The sequence below is a fragment of the Xyrauchen texanus genome, chromosome 12, assembly GCF_025860055.1.
Source record: "Xyrauchen texanus isolate HMW12.3.18 chromosome 12, RBS_HiC_50CHRs, whole genome shotgun sequence".
NCBI classification, from domain to species: domain Eukaryota; kingdom Metazoa; phylum Chordata; class Actinopteri; order Cypriniformes; family Catostomidae; genus Xyrauchen; species Xyrauchen texanus.
Genome location: NC_068287.1, coordinates 24509765 through 24524787, shown reverse-complemented (window position 1 = coordinate 24524787; position 15023 = coordinate 24509765). Strand labels below are relative to the sequence as shown.

The 15023-nt window shown below is 39.5% G+C and overlaps 2 protein-coding genes across 2 annotated transcripts in view; both read right to left on the bottom strand.

The window, feature by feature from the left end:
• septin9a (septin 9a) overlaps nt 1–5186 on the bottom strand; it is a 137855-nt gene extending 132669 nt beyond the window's left edge. The window contains exon 1 of the mRNA XM_052138909.1: nt 4960–5186. Coding sequence (XP_051994869.1) covers nt 4960–4984 — 25 coding nt within the window. The 5' untranslated portion in view covers nt 4985–5186. The remainder of the gene's footprint in view (nt 1–4959) is intronic.
• Nucleotides 5187–5698: 512 nt separating this feature from the next.
• On the bottom strand, nt 5699–14655 carry LOC127652648 (uncharacterized). Its single transcript, XM_052138913.1, has 4 exons — nt 14504–14655; nt 13608–13916; nt 11889–12028; nt 5699–7539 (listed from the first exon to the last, which is right to left on the bottom strand). The coding sequence occupies exons 1-4, from the start codon at nt 14571–14573 to the stop codon at nt 7447–7449; spliced, it is 612 nt and encodes a 203-aa protein (XP_051994873.1). The 5' UTR covers nt 14574–14655; the 3' UTR covers nt 5699–7446.
• Nucleotides 14656–15023: the final 368 nt, after the last annotated feature.

The following is a 15023-nucleotide window of genomic DNA, read 5'->3' as shown; positions in this document are numbered from 1 at the left end:
ATGCCATTTCAATTATTTTTCCTGTCCACTCCTCTGAGATCCTATTCAGCAATTCTAAAGTTAAAAGAATAAAGGTGCTGAAATGCTGAAAGCCACAAGCTAAATTACAGGAAATATTCACACAATGAAGATAAAAACAGGCCAGGTGAGTGAAATAATATATACAACATAACATGTGTAACGATGCATATATATCAAATTAATATTTCCTTCAAGGTGAGTTCATACAAGACTACAACTGGCAAAATGAATACATGTTTAAAGAAGTGATTGAAAATGTCCTCAGTTTTATTGACATACAACAGAGATAAGAAAGGGTGAGATAATTTTGGTTGTTTTCTGTGTAAATATGAGGGGTCCCTGCACAGAAAACTGGAACATGACTGAACAGGCCGGCATTGCCAAATACACAGACTCAAATGTGGTTTGCAGTACAGGCAGTGGGGCCTACCTGAAGATCTATACAGTAAAAAACATATATATATATATATATATATTATATTATAGAATAACGTTTCCGTTTTCATCTAATTCCTGTCATTTCTACTTGATTTGAGTTTCAACTCTGTTATCTTTATCAGTAATTCAATTTAAAAGTGCAATGAACTTCAGTGCAAAGTAACTTTGGCAATACTTTGATTTTAATTTCACTTTAAGGTACCAAATAAAGAAAAAAGCTAGCATGGTAATTTTTTTAAGTTAAGCAAGGATTTATAAAACTTCTATACACATTAAAATAACACAAAAAATGTAAAAAAAATAAAAATTATAAAAATTAACACTGTAAAATGTATTTTGTTGATTTATTAAGGCAATCGGTTTGCATGTTTATTTTAGTAAATGTACTTATTTGGCTCAAGTAAACTGAATTACATTTTTAAAGTAGCTTTAACAAGTTACAAGTTAACTTAACTCATCTATGATTTAAGTATCATTGTTTTGATTTAATTATTTAAATTTAGTTCCATCCAATAAGGGAAATTATGACTGGAATTCTCTTTAATTCAATTCTAAGTGCACATAAATCTGCACTTTTTTAAAGTACAATTGAGTAAAAAAGAATGGCTTAAATTTACAGGCTCCAAGTTTGCCACATGTAACACTAATCACACTAATGGTGACATCACACAAATCGCAACTATCAGCCAACTACAACAAAACAACAACAGTTGTCATAAGAAAAAAATATATATTATTTTTCTACATCAGTTCCCTTGTTTTGCATTCGCAAGTGTTTATGGGTACTTCACACAGCCGCAATTTTGTACTTGATAATACTCGAGGCCAAAGTCTAAAGAAGGTTTATATTTGAGTTATGATTCCAAAATGAGACATTTCAAGTACTGTTCAATTAGGACCACTTAAATGTTTTTATTAATGACAACTTTAGGGTTTAGAGAGTAATGATAACTTAATTATAACTAGTAAGAATCGTAAAAAAATTCTGTTTTATTTATTTATTTTTACAATTTGCAATAACTTTTAGTATTCACAGTTCTCCAAAAATTTCAGAAGGTCTAAGAAAGGGTTCCTGATCTATTGTCAGGTTAAGGGCAGAGGCCAAAGGTCAAGGCCAAACACAGAGTACAAAGGTTTGTTTCAAAGGCTCAGTTACATGTTCATAGACAACCCGAGTCACCCCGTAAGAAATGAGTTATACCACAAGGAATACTTACCCAATGAAATTGCAAGAGATAAGCAAGCCAAAAAAAAAAAATATGCCTTTTGTTTCCTTTGTAGACCAGCACTCTAACTAATTGAAAGGGACACATCAAGAAACACGAAGGAATTGTAACTAAATAGAGAGTGCATGGTTAACTTGACACAGAGAAAACAGTGTCAGTAGAGGCACATCAGTGATGTTTAATCATAGCTTTAAAACTTTAATATGTGGACTTTTTCAATGATTAAAATAAACACTTTCTCTTACTCCAGATTACTATTAGTAAGCTATTTGTATGTGAATTTCCTAGAAAACAAACACTGGCTCTGTGGCATTCAAAATATTGCTCAGTTTATTTGAGTCTCCCGATCAGCCAAATACAACATCATTGTCTTAACCAATGCCGTGAGTTTGGGATGGGACTATCTGTTTGGCCAGCCAATGGTAGATGGGAGTTTGAAAACAGTCATTATTTTTCAATATTGCTGTGCATACTAAAAAAATAGCCTTGCAAGGTTTGTGACAGTGAGCAGAGGTAATCTTTAACTCCTCTCTCATGATTCTTCTACCTGGCAGAACACACCCTCTGAGATGAAGTGGCCATTATCAATCCACCACATTCCTGTGTCCGCACGCAGTAATCAGAAAGCCAACAGTTTATGCCTGGAGTGATGAAGACAGAGTCAGAGACATGGAGGAGGTGGACCAGACCATCAGTCAATTTCAGTGTCAAGACAAGCGCTGTCAAAGGAAGACAACATTTTAACACATGTAAAATGTGTGACAAACTGAAAATGACTGTGATCAACACTCAAAGTCAAGATGCCTCTGGAGCAGAGAGGAATTTCAAAGCACTCTGGGCTTTGGTTAATTTCACAGAAGATTTGTGTTGCCGCTGACTCAACTGTCAGCCTGACTGTGATGACAGGGCAGGTCAGGAAAGGGGAGGGAAGCAATGAAGGAGAAGGAGCCAGATACTGATAAAAGAAAATGTGTTATAGAGTCTCTACTGCCTCAGTTAGCTATGTTGGGCAATAATCCAAAATAATAACAAAGAGATTCATTCATCCGCTTATAATGATTCACTTCCAGATGAAACAGGGGAGACATTTTTTAAGCATAAGAACCTTACAGAATACCACATGGAAAGCACTGCAATATTGTATGTAGAAAGTATAGGAGGAAATTCGGTTTTCACAGGTGATCTTATCACTTGTTATCTACTACATTGTAGCTCAAAATGGAAATTACACGTATGTTGACTCATTGGTGCTCTTGCTCAGAGATCAAGTCAATCCAAACATTCAACTGCTGAAAAGTTGAGTCAGCATTAATAAATGATCAGTGAGATTTATGCCAACTGTGCGTGAACATGTCTAGAGAACGCGTATTGTGCTAATGTTTGATTACCTCTCACAGTGAGTTACTGATTTACCTCAAGTGCTCAGGGCACGCCCTCAAGTCCATGGCAAACACACATGTGCACACACAATTCAAAGTATTGCATATCCCTTAAAATACATTAATCAATCAAAAATACATTGCCTTGAACTTCATAACACATTATGTGAAGGGATCCTGACTTTAAGAACAATCGTTCTTGCACGCTTGTTCACATCATCTCGCTGTCTTTTTGGAGGAGCCCAAGGTTGTATTTGAGGGATATTCTCTGAATGAGATCAGCCTTTACACATACTGTCCACAGCAGTGTGCACTGCCAGTGAAAGAAAGAAATAAGGAAAGAGAGAGAGAAAATGGACTGACTTATTACATGATCCAACATGTGTGTAAGGAGCTGGGTGTGCTGTGACAATGACTCTGGCAGGCCCGAGGAAACGCTACATTCCTGCCAAATCATTGTGTACACAGAGAGTTCGGTGTACGTATGCCTCTGTTGAGATTATAGGGAAGGAAACATGCGAAGGCCTTTATATCGCCCCAGGCTCCATTGCACAACGAATGGGACATAGTGCAGGAAAAGATTTGGGAAAGAGCAATGAACCTAACAGATTAAATATGATATTGTTCCCTATATCACAAAACACACAGCCACGGTAATAAAGCATATATTATGTCCAGTCTGGAAAAATGGTCATTGGAAATGAGATATCTGGAGTCACTCATGTTTTCCATAAATAGGCCAGCTTATAGGTGTTTTATCAGATAATAGCATAGAATACCAAAATGCCCTCTCCTTCTGGTTTTGTAACTCTCGTTTTGATATAAATGTGCTTAAATTATTAAAATGCACAAGCCCATGCCATTCCAAATAGAAAGAACCCATTTGATAAACAGAAAAGTAAATGGTGCACATTATTCCAGTAATATTTGGGATATTGTAAGATTTTAAGAAGGTATATCACCCACCATTAAAGGAATATTCTGGGCTCAATAAAAGTTGAGATCACTCAATAGCATTTATGACAATGTTGAGTACCACAAAAATAATATCCATCCCTCCAATTCTTAAAAAAAAAAAGAAAGAAAGAAGCCAAAACCTGTGTTACAGTGAGGCACTCACAATGGAAGTGAATGGGGAATTTTTTTTGAAGGATTTACAGGCAAAAATGTGCAGCTTATAATTTTATACTAGCACTTATATTAATTCTTCAGTTAAAACTTGTGTATTAATTTAGGTGTCGAGTTTTTATTTAATTTTGTGGTAATTTAGGGTTAAGAAATCATGACATCAGAGTTGTAAAATTGGATATAACTTAATATAGGTGACTTCATCAAACTAAAATCATGTTGACGTGCAAATTGTTTAAATCTTGTGGCTTTTGAAACCATAAGTATGACTTCACTGATTGGCCCCATTGACTTCCATTGTAGGTGTGTCAGTGTAACTCAGATTATTGCTTTAAAAAAAAAAAAAAAAAATTGGATGGACAAATCAAAATTATGTGTCGTGGTAATCAACATTATGCCACAAATGCTGTCGATTGAGCTTAACTTGTGTTGAACCCAGAATATTCCTTTAAAGGAAACTGTACAGCACTTGAGCACAATATACTCCTGCATAGCAGAATTCCATGATATTTTATTGGACAATAAATAGGTCGATGGTCATTACCAGTCAATAACTGCTTTTAAAAATCTCATTAATTCTCCTCATTTGTATACACATTGTAAATCATAGTAAATAAATTGATTATTTTAAAACAGCGCAAATACGTTTGCTTTCACTTTAACATAGAGGTAAATGATCAAGATATTTACTGTTATCATATGTGAGCAGAAGCCATGCCTAGGATTGCCATTAGCCCAAAGAATGTTTCGGTGGTTCGTCTACTCACCAGAATATGTTTTCTTCATGTTCATCGGGCACCTTTTCTCCTGGGAATTTTGACTTCAGTCTTTCAGATCCGTATCTGAGATCGCAACATCTGAAATATTTTTGTTTGTGTAAATTCTATTGGGTAGCTGTTTAGCACCGCCAAACTCTCTATAAAGCGCGCGTGATCTCAAAATATCGATTTAATTCGTTCTTACTGTAAACCGCCTAATGAGTCACAACTCAACTCTCATACAGATTTACCTATCCACACACACACACACACACACACACACACACACACACACACACCTGTGGGATAACTCCGCCTTAGGGTTTGAGATACGCACCTGAAGATGTGACGCGAATCAGATGTTGACTGTAACTGTTGATAGTTCAAATTTATATATATATATATATATATATATATATATATATATATATATATATATATATATATATATATACAGTTTTTAGGCTAACAGGTTAAGCAGTAGGCCTATGGATTTGTAATGCTCCAAAACGTGTTTGCTATGCTGTTAACACCAAAACCTTTCACTGGTGGTATTTCCAGTCTCTGTAAGAACGCGTTACTGCAAGTGGAAGATATAATGTTTATGTATTTTTATTAAAAAATGTTTTACCCAAAATACATTGATTCACATGATTTTTTGCAGCCTGAGTCTGAAAGGAGTAAACTACATTTAAATGTTGTTTAAATTTAGAAGCCCTAAGGCAAGATTGACTGTTGAATGCAAAAAAAACAACAACAAAAAACACCTTTAACCCACACATTTTCTGCACTGTTTCCTATAACATTGCATCACAAAGTAGGTCCACCCCCAGTGAGCCCCGCTGAAGAAAATCTAACTCTCTTTCACAGATATTTGACATGAATATATTCCACCACAGGAGGAAGTCTGCAGGCTTGTCTCTATGATGTAGAATATGCAAGCCCCCAAGATAGACCAAGGTGGCAAGTTACATAAAACACGGGCTGCAGGTGACAGATTCAGATCCTGTTTTCAGCGCTTGCCAAAAATTTGGACAATATTCCTCTAAAGTTCAATTTAAACATATATTACTAATTAAGTTATGCAATCAAGAGCTGTTAACAGTTGCATAAGGAATAAAATATACCATTAACAGTAAATTACATTAAAGTGACATAAAGGTGTCACGCTCCGGTGAGATCACTGATTTATTCTGTTGTTTTGTTTTTCTCTCTCTCTAATGTCTTACAGGTGGAGCCGGCACACATGTTTCCATGGGAACATTGATCGTTCCCGGGGAAGCTCTGACCATGCTGCTTATTAACGTGCTAGCTACACCTGTTCCACTCTGATTGCACTCCCTACTTAATCCTTGCGTGTCCTCACTATCTTCGCTAAATTATTGCTTGTGCTGTCAAGCGGCTAACCTTGCTCTCTTTGTCAAGTTGGTGCTGTCTCATGTATCTATTGGTTGCCTATCTCTGCCAATGTGTCTGAAAGTGTGTTTAGCTTCCAGTTTGCCATAGTCCTGTCCTTGCCACCCTCAAATCGACCAGTGGAGGATTCTTCATCTCTGCCCGCGTGTTGGGAATACAACTGCCCTCCTTCGTCCAGGCTGTGCTCTCTGCACCACACCATGCTTCAACGGACTGTTCCTTTGGATCTGCTCCTGACTTCCACAATACATACACCTGTCTATGAACACACTCATCCTTTGCTCACTGCGTGGCCACAATGCATACACAAACTTGTTCCTTGCCTCCTGCTACTGCAGCCACAGCTGGGATTCCTATTTATCGCCAGTGCAGTTTATGTTGACATTTGTTAATAAATCCTTTGAACTATTATTATGCTATTGGGTCTCTGTCTCATTCTCACTCTGACAAAAGGTACATCAGGTATGCAGCTAGAATCCACATAAGTAAATTTGTCATTTAAAACATTTATTAAACATATGCACCAATAATAAAGCTTAAGTAAAATAATTCTACATTGGACTCAAGTTCCAGCAACAGGCAAATCCCAAATACTCATTTAATGCTAATGGACTAACTAACATGAAAAGCTTAGTAAAATACACAATAACAACAACAACTAAAATTACAGAAGATAACTTATTTACAGAAGATATGAGGACTGAGACAAACTGTAAAAAGATTCAAAGATTTAAACTGTTTACAAAAGATGAACTAAGTCCTTAAAAAGGTCAGTTGCCATGTTTCTGCAGAAATAGATCAAACATAAAAAAAAGATTTTTTTTAATTTGATGAACTTGCTAACAGCCTTTCACAAAGTAGCTGTGCAGAACAGAATGAGTCACAGCCAAAACAGTTAACAGTTACAAAATTCAAAACACTTAAGAAACTATATGACAAGGTTTTCAGAAATCAACATTGTAAAAGAGAATTTACATGAAGATTTGCAAATAATATTGAGGGAGCAAGCACCACCACATGTGGCTTCTTGGGCAAATTTTGAATACGGAAATCCCACCAAGTATATTTGTGCGTATGTGCCTACAAGCTATTTTTATTACACCTCATTTCCTCGTATATTCCATTAGTATGTCTTCTCTCATCTTCCCCCTTTCTTCTGCGTTGTTCCTTTATCTGGGAAAAAAAAGATAAGATCAGTTAAACTAGCTTATTAACCTATTGACACATTTACTTAAAAACCCCATGTAATCAAAATTAGAATATTGTGGCTTTTAGCCAATAGGCACCTCCACATTATAACAAAAGGTTAGGTGTTGGGCAGACAAGCTGGAGCCAGTTTCCACGTTCCAAGTGAGACTGCTTTTATACAAATTTAAACAAGGTTCAGCTTTTCAGCAATAACAACAAAAAAATACTGTGAAGAGAATATATATGTATAGTTGAAGTCCAGTCATACTGGATTCAAAAATGTCATGGTTACTGTTGTAACCTCCGTTCCCTGATGGAGGGAACGAGACATTGTGTCGAATGTAGTGACACGAGGGGTCTTTCTCGAGAGCCCGCATACCTCTGGATTTGAGAAAAGGCCAATGAGAAATTGGCTGACAGAATTTGCATGTCCCGCCCCCAGAAATACGGGTATAAAGGGAAGCGGACATGCATTTGTCAATCAGGTTTTTCACTGAAGAGCTGAGTGTAAGGTTCGGCCGCTTACAGTGGTAGGTCTAGTGTCGTGGCAAGGGGGACACAACGTCTCATTCCCTCCATCAGGGAATGGAGGTTACAACAGTAACCATGACATTCCCCTTCTGTCACTCACTCTACATTGTGTCGAATGTAGTGACACAAGGGGTCTCATTTAAAAACGGCATGCACTAGACCATGTTACGTGAACTGCTGGCACAGGTGCAAGCTATGTGCTAGAAGCAACTGTATCAGCCGCACGTAACCCTACGCAACGCCCCCAGAAAAAGGTGTCATATACAGACCTTAGGTTCCCAGTGCCGCTAAGTGTTAACAAAATGGAGACGTGTTAAGTGTTCCCAGGCAACATGACATCATGGGAGTAAGCCGGCCAGCTGCGGCCTTCTCTCTCTCTATGTTTCTCGTCATAGAGCATAAAGCTATGAAAATGTGTCGGGGAAGGCGATCTTCTCCGTTCCTATTCTTTCAGGGGGAAAAGACCTTGCGGAGACCACATCCTGCCCAGACTGGGGGGAGGTAACATGTGGCCAGTACATCACATGGGTTGTCAAGCCACACATGGAAGTGGCGCGGTGGAAGGTCCTACCAGGTGAGGGAGGAGCTCTACAAACACAGCGACCGGGGGCAGAGGAACTGCCCAAGGGAGCTGCGGGTCCACCGACAGGGGGACCGTACCGTGGAATATACATCACAGGGACTTGCCTGAAGAGGGAATTAGGCCTGTGGAACCCTACCTCAGTACATAGCACTTGAGGCTCGTAGTGAGTCTGGCCGCAAATTCCTCCGCTGAATTCGCAGGCCAGAAGGCTAGGGAGGAAGAACATCCAGGAAGCGAGAGCTTAGTGGCTAACCTGGGAGAGAGAACGCACTGGATCACTTTGGTGAAGGGCGCTAGGTGCAAGCGGCTGTTCCGTATTTCCGAGTTGTACGGGCTCGGACCTGACAAAACACGGGACGAGACCGACTCAACCCTGAGATAATAGAATCTTGCAAAGGTATTGGGTGTTGCCCAGCCCACTGCACTGCAGATGTCTGCTAAGGAGGTGCAGTTGGCCAATGCCCATGAGGATGCCACACTTCTCGTCGAGTGTGCTCGAACCCGCAAGGGGGCAGGCACGGCCTGGGTCTGGTAGGCCAGGGAGATAGCATCAATGACCCCATGAGCTAACCTCTGTTTGAAGATGGCGTTACCTTTCGGCCGTCCGCCGAAGCAGACAAAGCTCAGAACATCTAAAGCTTTGCGTGCAGTCCAGATAGATACGCAAAGCACGTACCGGACACAGCAACGAAAAGGCTGGGTCTGCCTCCTCCCGGAGTAGCGCTTGCAGGTTCATGACCTGGTCCCCGAAGGGGGTCGTAGGAACGTTGGTCACGTAGCCCGGTCATGGTCTTAGGATGACGTCAGTATCTTCTGGACCAAACTCCAGGCAAGTGTCGCTGACAGAGAACGCTTGCAGGTCCCAAACCCTCTTGATGGAAGCTAGTGCTATCAGGAGGGCCATCTTCAAGGAGAGGTGGGAGCCTGGCAAATTGAATCACGTAGCTGAGTCGGATGGTCCTGGCCAGCCAACGCGAGGGGCTGGATAGTGAAAGCCATGCATCCAAGCCCAGTGCGAGGGGCACTAGAGGGACGATAATTTTTGACATACCGGGTGGGGCTTCACAGCGGGGAGGAGCAGGTAATAATGCGTCAGGAGGCAAGAACGCGTCCTGAGGCTTGGGTGCTGAGAAAACACTCAAAGCACATACCTTGCTCCGTGCACCCGGCAGGGGGCATGTTAGAGACTGAGGAGGAGGTCCTGTAGAGATGTCTTCGGAACTCGTCAGCGGCGGCCTCCCGGGGATGGGCAGTCGTGGGCCCGGAGGCAAGATAACTGCGTCCAGGGAACAGGGACTGTAGGATTTTGGTGCCGGGGTGCCGTGAGAATGGCACTCACCAGCTAGATGACCCAGGGAGTGAGGAAATCGCTCTTTTATTGACAGTGTGGGTACTGCAGCCCGAAGGGGGTGTGGCAAGAGAAAATAAGGAAAATAAGGATTTTCCTCCTGGCCCTCCACTGGGGGATGGAGTGGTCTTGATACCAGCTCCGGAGCGAACATCTGAATGCCCGGGTCTTCCATCTCAGGAGTGCTTAGGAGGTTTCCGGGTCCTAGAGGAGGTTCTGGATACAGGGGGCGTATGCCTCATGGGGGCGCTCAACACTGGGGCTGAGAGCTGGGCCCAGGTTGAGGCGGAGCTGCCTGTTGCTTGGACGCAGGGGGACGGGCCTTGTCAACATCGTGCGTCTCGTCCATCTTCAGACAGAGGTGGTGTTCCTGGACCATGAGGGTGGCCATTGCCTGTAACCTTCATGGCTCTGAGAGCGAGGTCGGTGGCAGAGTGCAGTTCCTGCAGCATGTCGTGGTCAGAACGACCCAGGTGCAGTTCTTTGAATGCCTTGGCTTGGTGGACCTGCAGGAGAGCCATAGCATGCAGGGCAGAGGCAGCCTGACCAGTGGCGCTGTAGGCTTTCGAGGTCAGTGGCAACGTCATTCTACAGGCCTTGGAGGGGAGTACCGGGCAATCCCACCAGGTGGTGGCGTTCTTTGGGCACAGGTGGATCGCAACCACTCTGTCCACCTGGGGGACCTCCGTGTACCTGTGGGCTGCCATACCATCAAGGGTAGTGAGAGCGGACGAGCGAGGAGGTCAGTTCCGGGCAGTGAACGGTGCCCTCAATGGCCTCGTCAGCTCATCATGCACTTCCGGGAAGAGAGGTACCGGGGGAAGAAAGGTACCGGGGAGCACCCCCTGACCTGAGGTGCCAATCGTCAAGCCGTGAAGGCTGTGGGGAGGATGGACGGTTTCCAGTTCAACCTGATGCTCACGGCTGCCTGGGAAAGCATGTCGGCCATCTGCGCATCAGCCTCACTAGAGGTCTCCATCACCTGGATATTGACTTCAACTCTCTGGACTCCATTTCCCATATTCCCCATACATTACACTGATTACCTGTTCACCGGTTCCTCATTTATTCAGCTATTTAAGTCTCACTCTCTATCATTGCAAAGTCTTTTTTGCCCTGGCTAACATTTCTGAGCTTGTGTTTATTGCATTACCTGCGTATGATCCTGGACTGTTTACCCTGTTTTGACCCATTGCTGCCTGCCTACTGTTACTGCACTGTTTACCTGGATTTACCTGTGATTGTCTGCCGCCTGCCCTGACCACTTTCATGTTTATTGACTAACTCTCTGGATTGCCTTGGATTTTACTGTTGCTGGTGATCAACCCCTGTCTGTCTGTATTTCTAGGATCATTGTTATTAAAGCTGCACATGGATCTCAACTTCGTTGACTCATCATTACAATAACGTAGTGTGAAGCAGTGTGTTAATTTGTGCGGCTAAAAAGTGCAAAAATAAATGTCTACATGTTTTGTCAAGCCAGCCCCAGCTTCCTCCTTTACACAAACTGTTACACTATTATACTCCTAAACGTTGAAAAGAAAACACTTTTAGCAGATACAGTATACACATTTAAATTGTTCTATGCATTTAGATTATTCTACATTTTAATGTAGGAAAACACGGTTCATGGCTGTTCAATATGTCCTGCTCAAGCTTCCTGTTTCATTAGGAAATATGTCACACAAAGCTAACTGATTATAGATAATAAAACAATGAACAGAAATGACTTGAGACAAACAAAAATACCCACAGTCAAATCTGTAATAATCACTTTACAATTTGCATGTGTGCAGTACATTTACAGTGTTTCTGCCTATTGGAATTACAGACTGTCTCATCTAGATAGTTTCAGATCTATCTAACACTCACCTTGGGTAACATCCACACTACAGCCACCAGGATCAGCAGTAACAGCACACTTCCAGCTGTCAGAGCTGTCACTGGTATCAGAAAATCCCTCATGCCAGTGGCATTATTAGCAGTGGAAGAAGCTGATTCAATCGGGATCTCTGTAAAGCAGAATTACAACTAAATTTAGCCTTAACCAGAATGGAGAACTTCGCACAACTATTATATGCATAGAGGAGTGGACAAAATATTGCTTCATATCACTTGCTCCAAAACTATAACAAATCATAAGTGCATTTTTCTTGAATAAGTTTATATAATACAGCAGACATATTGACTGGGTCCATTTTAAGGTCTCTCCAGAGATGTTAGATTGGGTTCATGTTCTAAAATGTTTCTATTTAAGAATTTTGGAGACCACTGTGCTCTTGGGAACCTTCAATTCAGGCGAATTTTTTGTAGCCCTACCCAGATCTGTGCCTCGACAAAATCCTGTCTCTGAGCTCTGCAGGCAATTCCTGTGACCTCATGGCTTGGTTTTTGCTCTGATATGCATTTTCAGCTGTGAGACCTTATATAGACAGGTGTGTGCCTTTCCAAATCGTGTCCAATCAATTGATTTTTTAACAGGTGGGCTCCAATCAAAATGTAGAAACATCTCAAAGATGATCCAGAGAAATAGGATGCACCTGAGCTCAATTTCAAGAGTCATAGCAAATGGTCTGAATACTTATGTCAATGTGATATTTATATTTATATTTATATTTATATATATATATATATATATATATATATATATATATATATATATATATATATATATATATATATATATCAATTTAAATATCACATTGACATAAGTATTCAGATTTTGATATATATATATATATATATATATAAATCAAAAATCTTTTTTTTATAAAAGAAAATGTTTTTCTTTGTCATTTTGGTGTATGGAGTGTAGATTGATGTGTATTTCTTTAAGAATTTTAGCATATGGCGCAACATAACAAAATGTGAAAACAATGAAGGGACCTGACAACTTTCTGAATGCACTGTATATAGGACAAGGCAGATGAGAACAGCCCTCTTTAATCTTTGATCTTTTTGACAGGAAATAAACACGCAAATTGTTTACTTAGATTGCCTACATTCTCACCAGCTGTGACTTTAGAGTAAATAAACCAATGGAAAAAGAGCTATGGTATTTATTTGAGTTTAAAGGTGATTGTGATAAAAAATATCAAACTAAATACAGATAATTTTACATAATACATCTGTACTTGTCCATAGTGTGAAATTACTAAATTTACATGTGATTAAAATTAATTTTGCTTATTTATATCTGTCAGTATTTCCTCATTCCAAAGCAATATGACTTTACACAGAACACAAAAGGAGAAGATAGGCAGAAAGTTAGCCTCAGTCATCATTCACTTTATTTTTTCCATACAATGAAAGTGTATGGTGACAGAGGCTGTCCCTTACATTCTGCCTACCATCTACTTTTGTGTTCCAAATAAGAAATACATTCGTACAAACGTGTTTGTATCAACATTAAAGTGAATAAATGATGACAGAATTGTAATTTTTTGTTGACCTCCCATTAAATTAACAACACTTCATGTATACTGTTAATGGATATATAACCTACACTTCTATTTTTTAAATGTCATCTACGATCTGTAATTAAACAATGAAAATTAAGAAGCAATAAAAGAGACAGAAGTGTACACTCACCATTAACCAAAATAAAAACACCTTTGTCTGTCATCTGGCATGTGGACTGAAAAATGTTGCAAGTGCACCAATAAGCCCCAGTGTCCTTCAGTTGTAGGTTAAAGATGTTTATGGTCAGAGTTTTATTGTCAGCATTGACTTCAATGCGTCCTTTGTAGTTTTCGTGCAAAGTTAACTTGCTGTCTTCAAAATAGTAATAGAGAACTTCGTGGACGTCCTCTCTTCTGCTGAACAGATATACACCCAACGCCTTGTCTTCAGCAGTAGGGCACTTAAAGGAGAAATTCTCACCTTTAAACTTCTGTATATCTAAAAAATGTAGACGTGCAGAATGTGAATAAACAGTTAGGATCTGATCTCAAAGTTTACAATGTCCATATAATGTTTTAAGCTAGAGTCTGACATATTGTTGTAAGAGAGAACAAAAAAAAAAAAAAGAAAAAAGAGTCAGATGCCCCTGAAAAAGATTTTCTGTAACCAATTTATTTACAATTTTTTTTATCAAGCTACTTTTTAAGAGGCCCTAGTTGAGACTTTAAAACCTATATCTGGATCTGGACAGTGTAGATGTTAGATGTGTCCATCATAACATCTGCAGAACATATACAGTAGCTTGTCCTTTTCATCATCCACATCTTGTGTTCTCAAACTGACTGTTGCAAGCCACAATTACTAAATGTTAAAGTTAAAAAACACTCAAATAGCATGTTCTGAGGTTTTTATTGTTTGTAATGCAAACAACAAAGAACGTATACAATTTGACTTCACATATATGAGTATAATAAATATAGTATAAATATACAGTATGTTAATAAAAAAGGCATGCAATACCTCTGTAGTACTTGTAAAGAATTGCAAAAATGTGTAATAGTGATAAAAACACACAAAAAACTAACCTTCACTTGAAACAAGTTTGCAGAGATTAAGAAGAAGAACGGATAAAAACAAGGTGACTGTCAGAGACATTCTCGTAATTGTCGTCAACCTATCTCAAACAATATCCTCCATCTAAACCAGAAAACTCAAACTAAACTGTCTGCGCTGCAAACCGATATATGCTCTAGCCCATGCAGCCTCTGAGCAAGAGCATTCTATGTGTCTGACATCCTACATCCTCCCTAAACCCAACCAATCAAATCTATGCCAAACAAAGAACTTTGATAACACTTTAAAATAAGGATATATTTGTGAACATTAATTAACTAAATAAATAACATGAACTAGCAATGGGCAATACTTTCACAAGTATTATTCATTCTTAATCATTTTACATTAAAAGTTGTATATGATAACATTGTTTATATGATATATGATTAATAAAATTGTATTATTGTTAATGCATTATTAACAAACATTAACATTTTACAAATTTTAGCCTGAATGTAGATGTGGTTAGGAGTTTATGAAACTGAGACA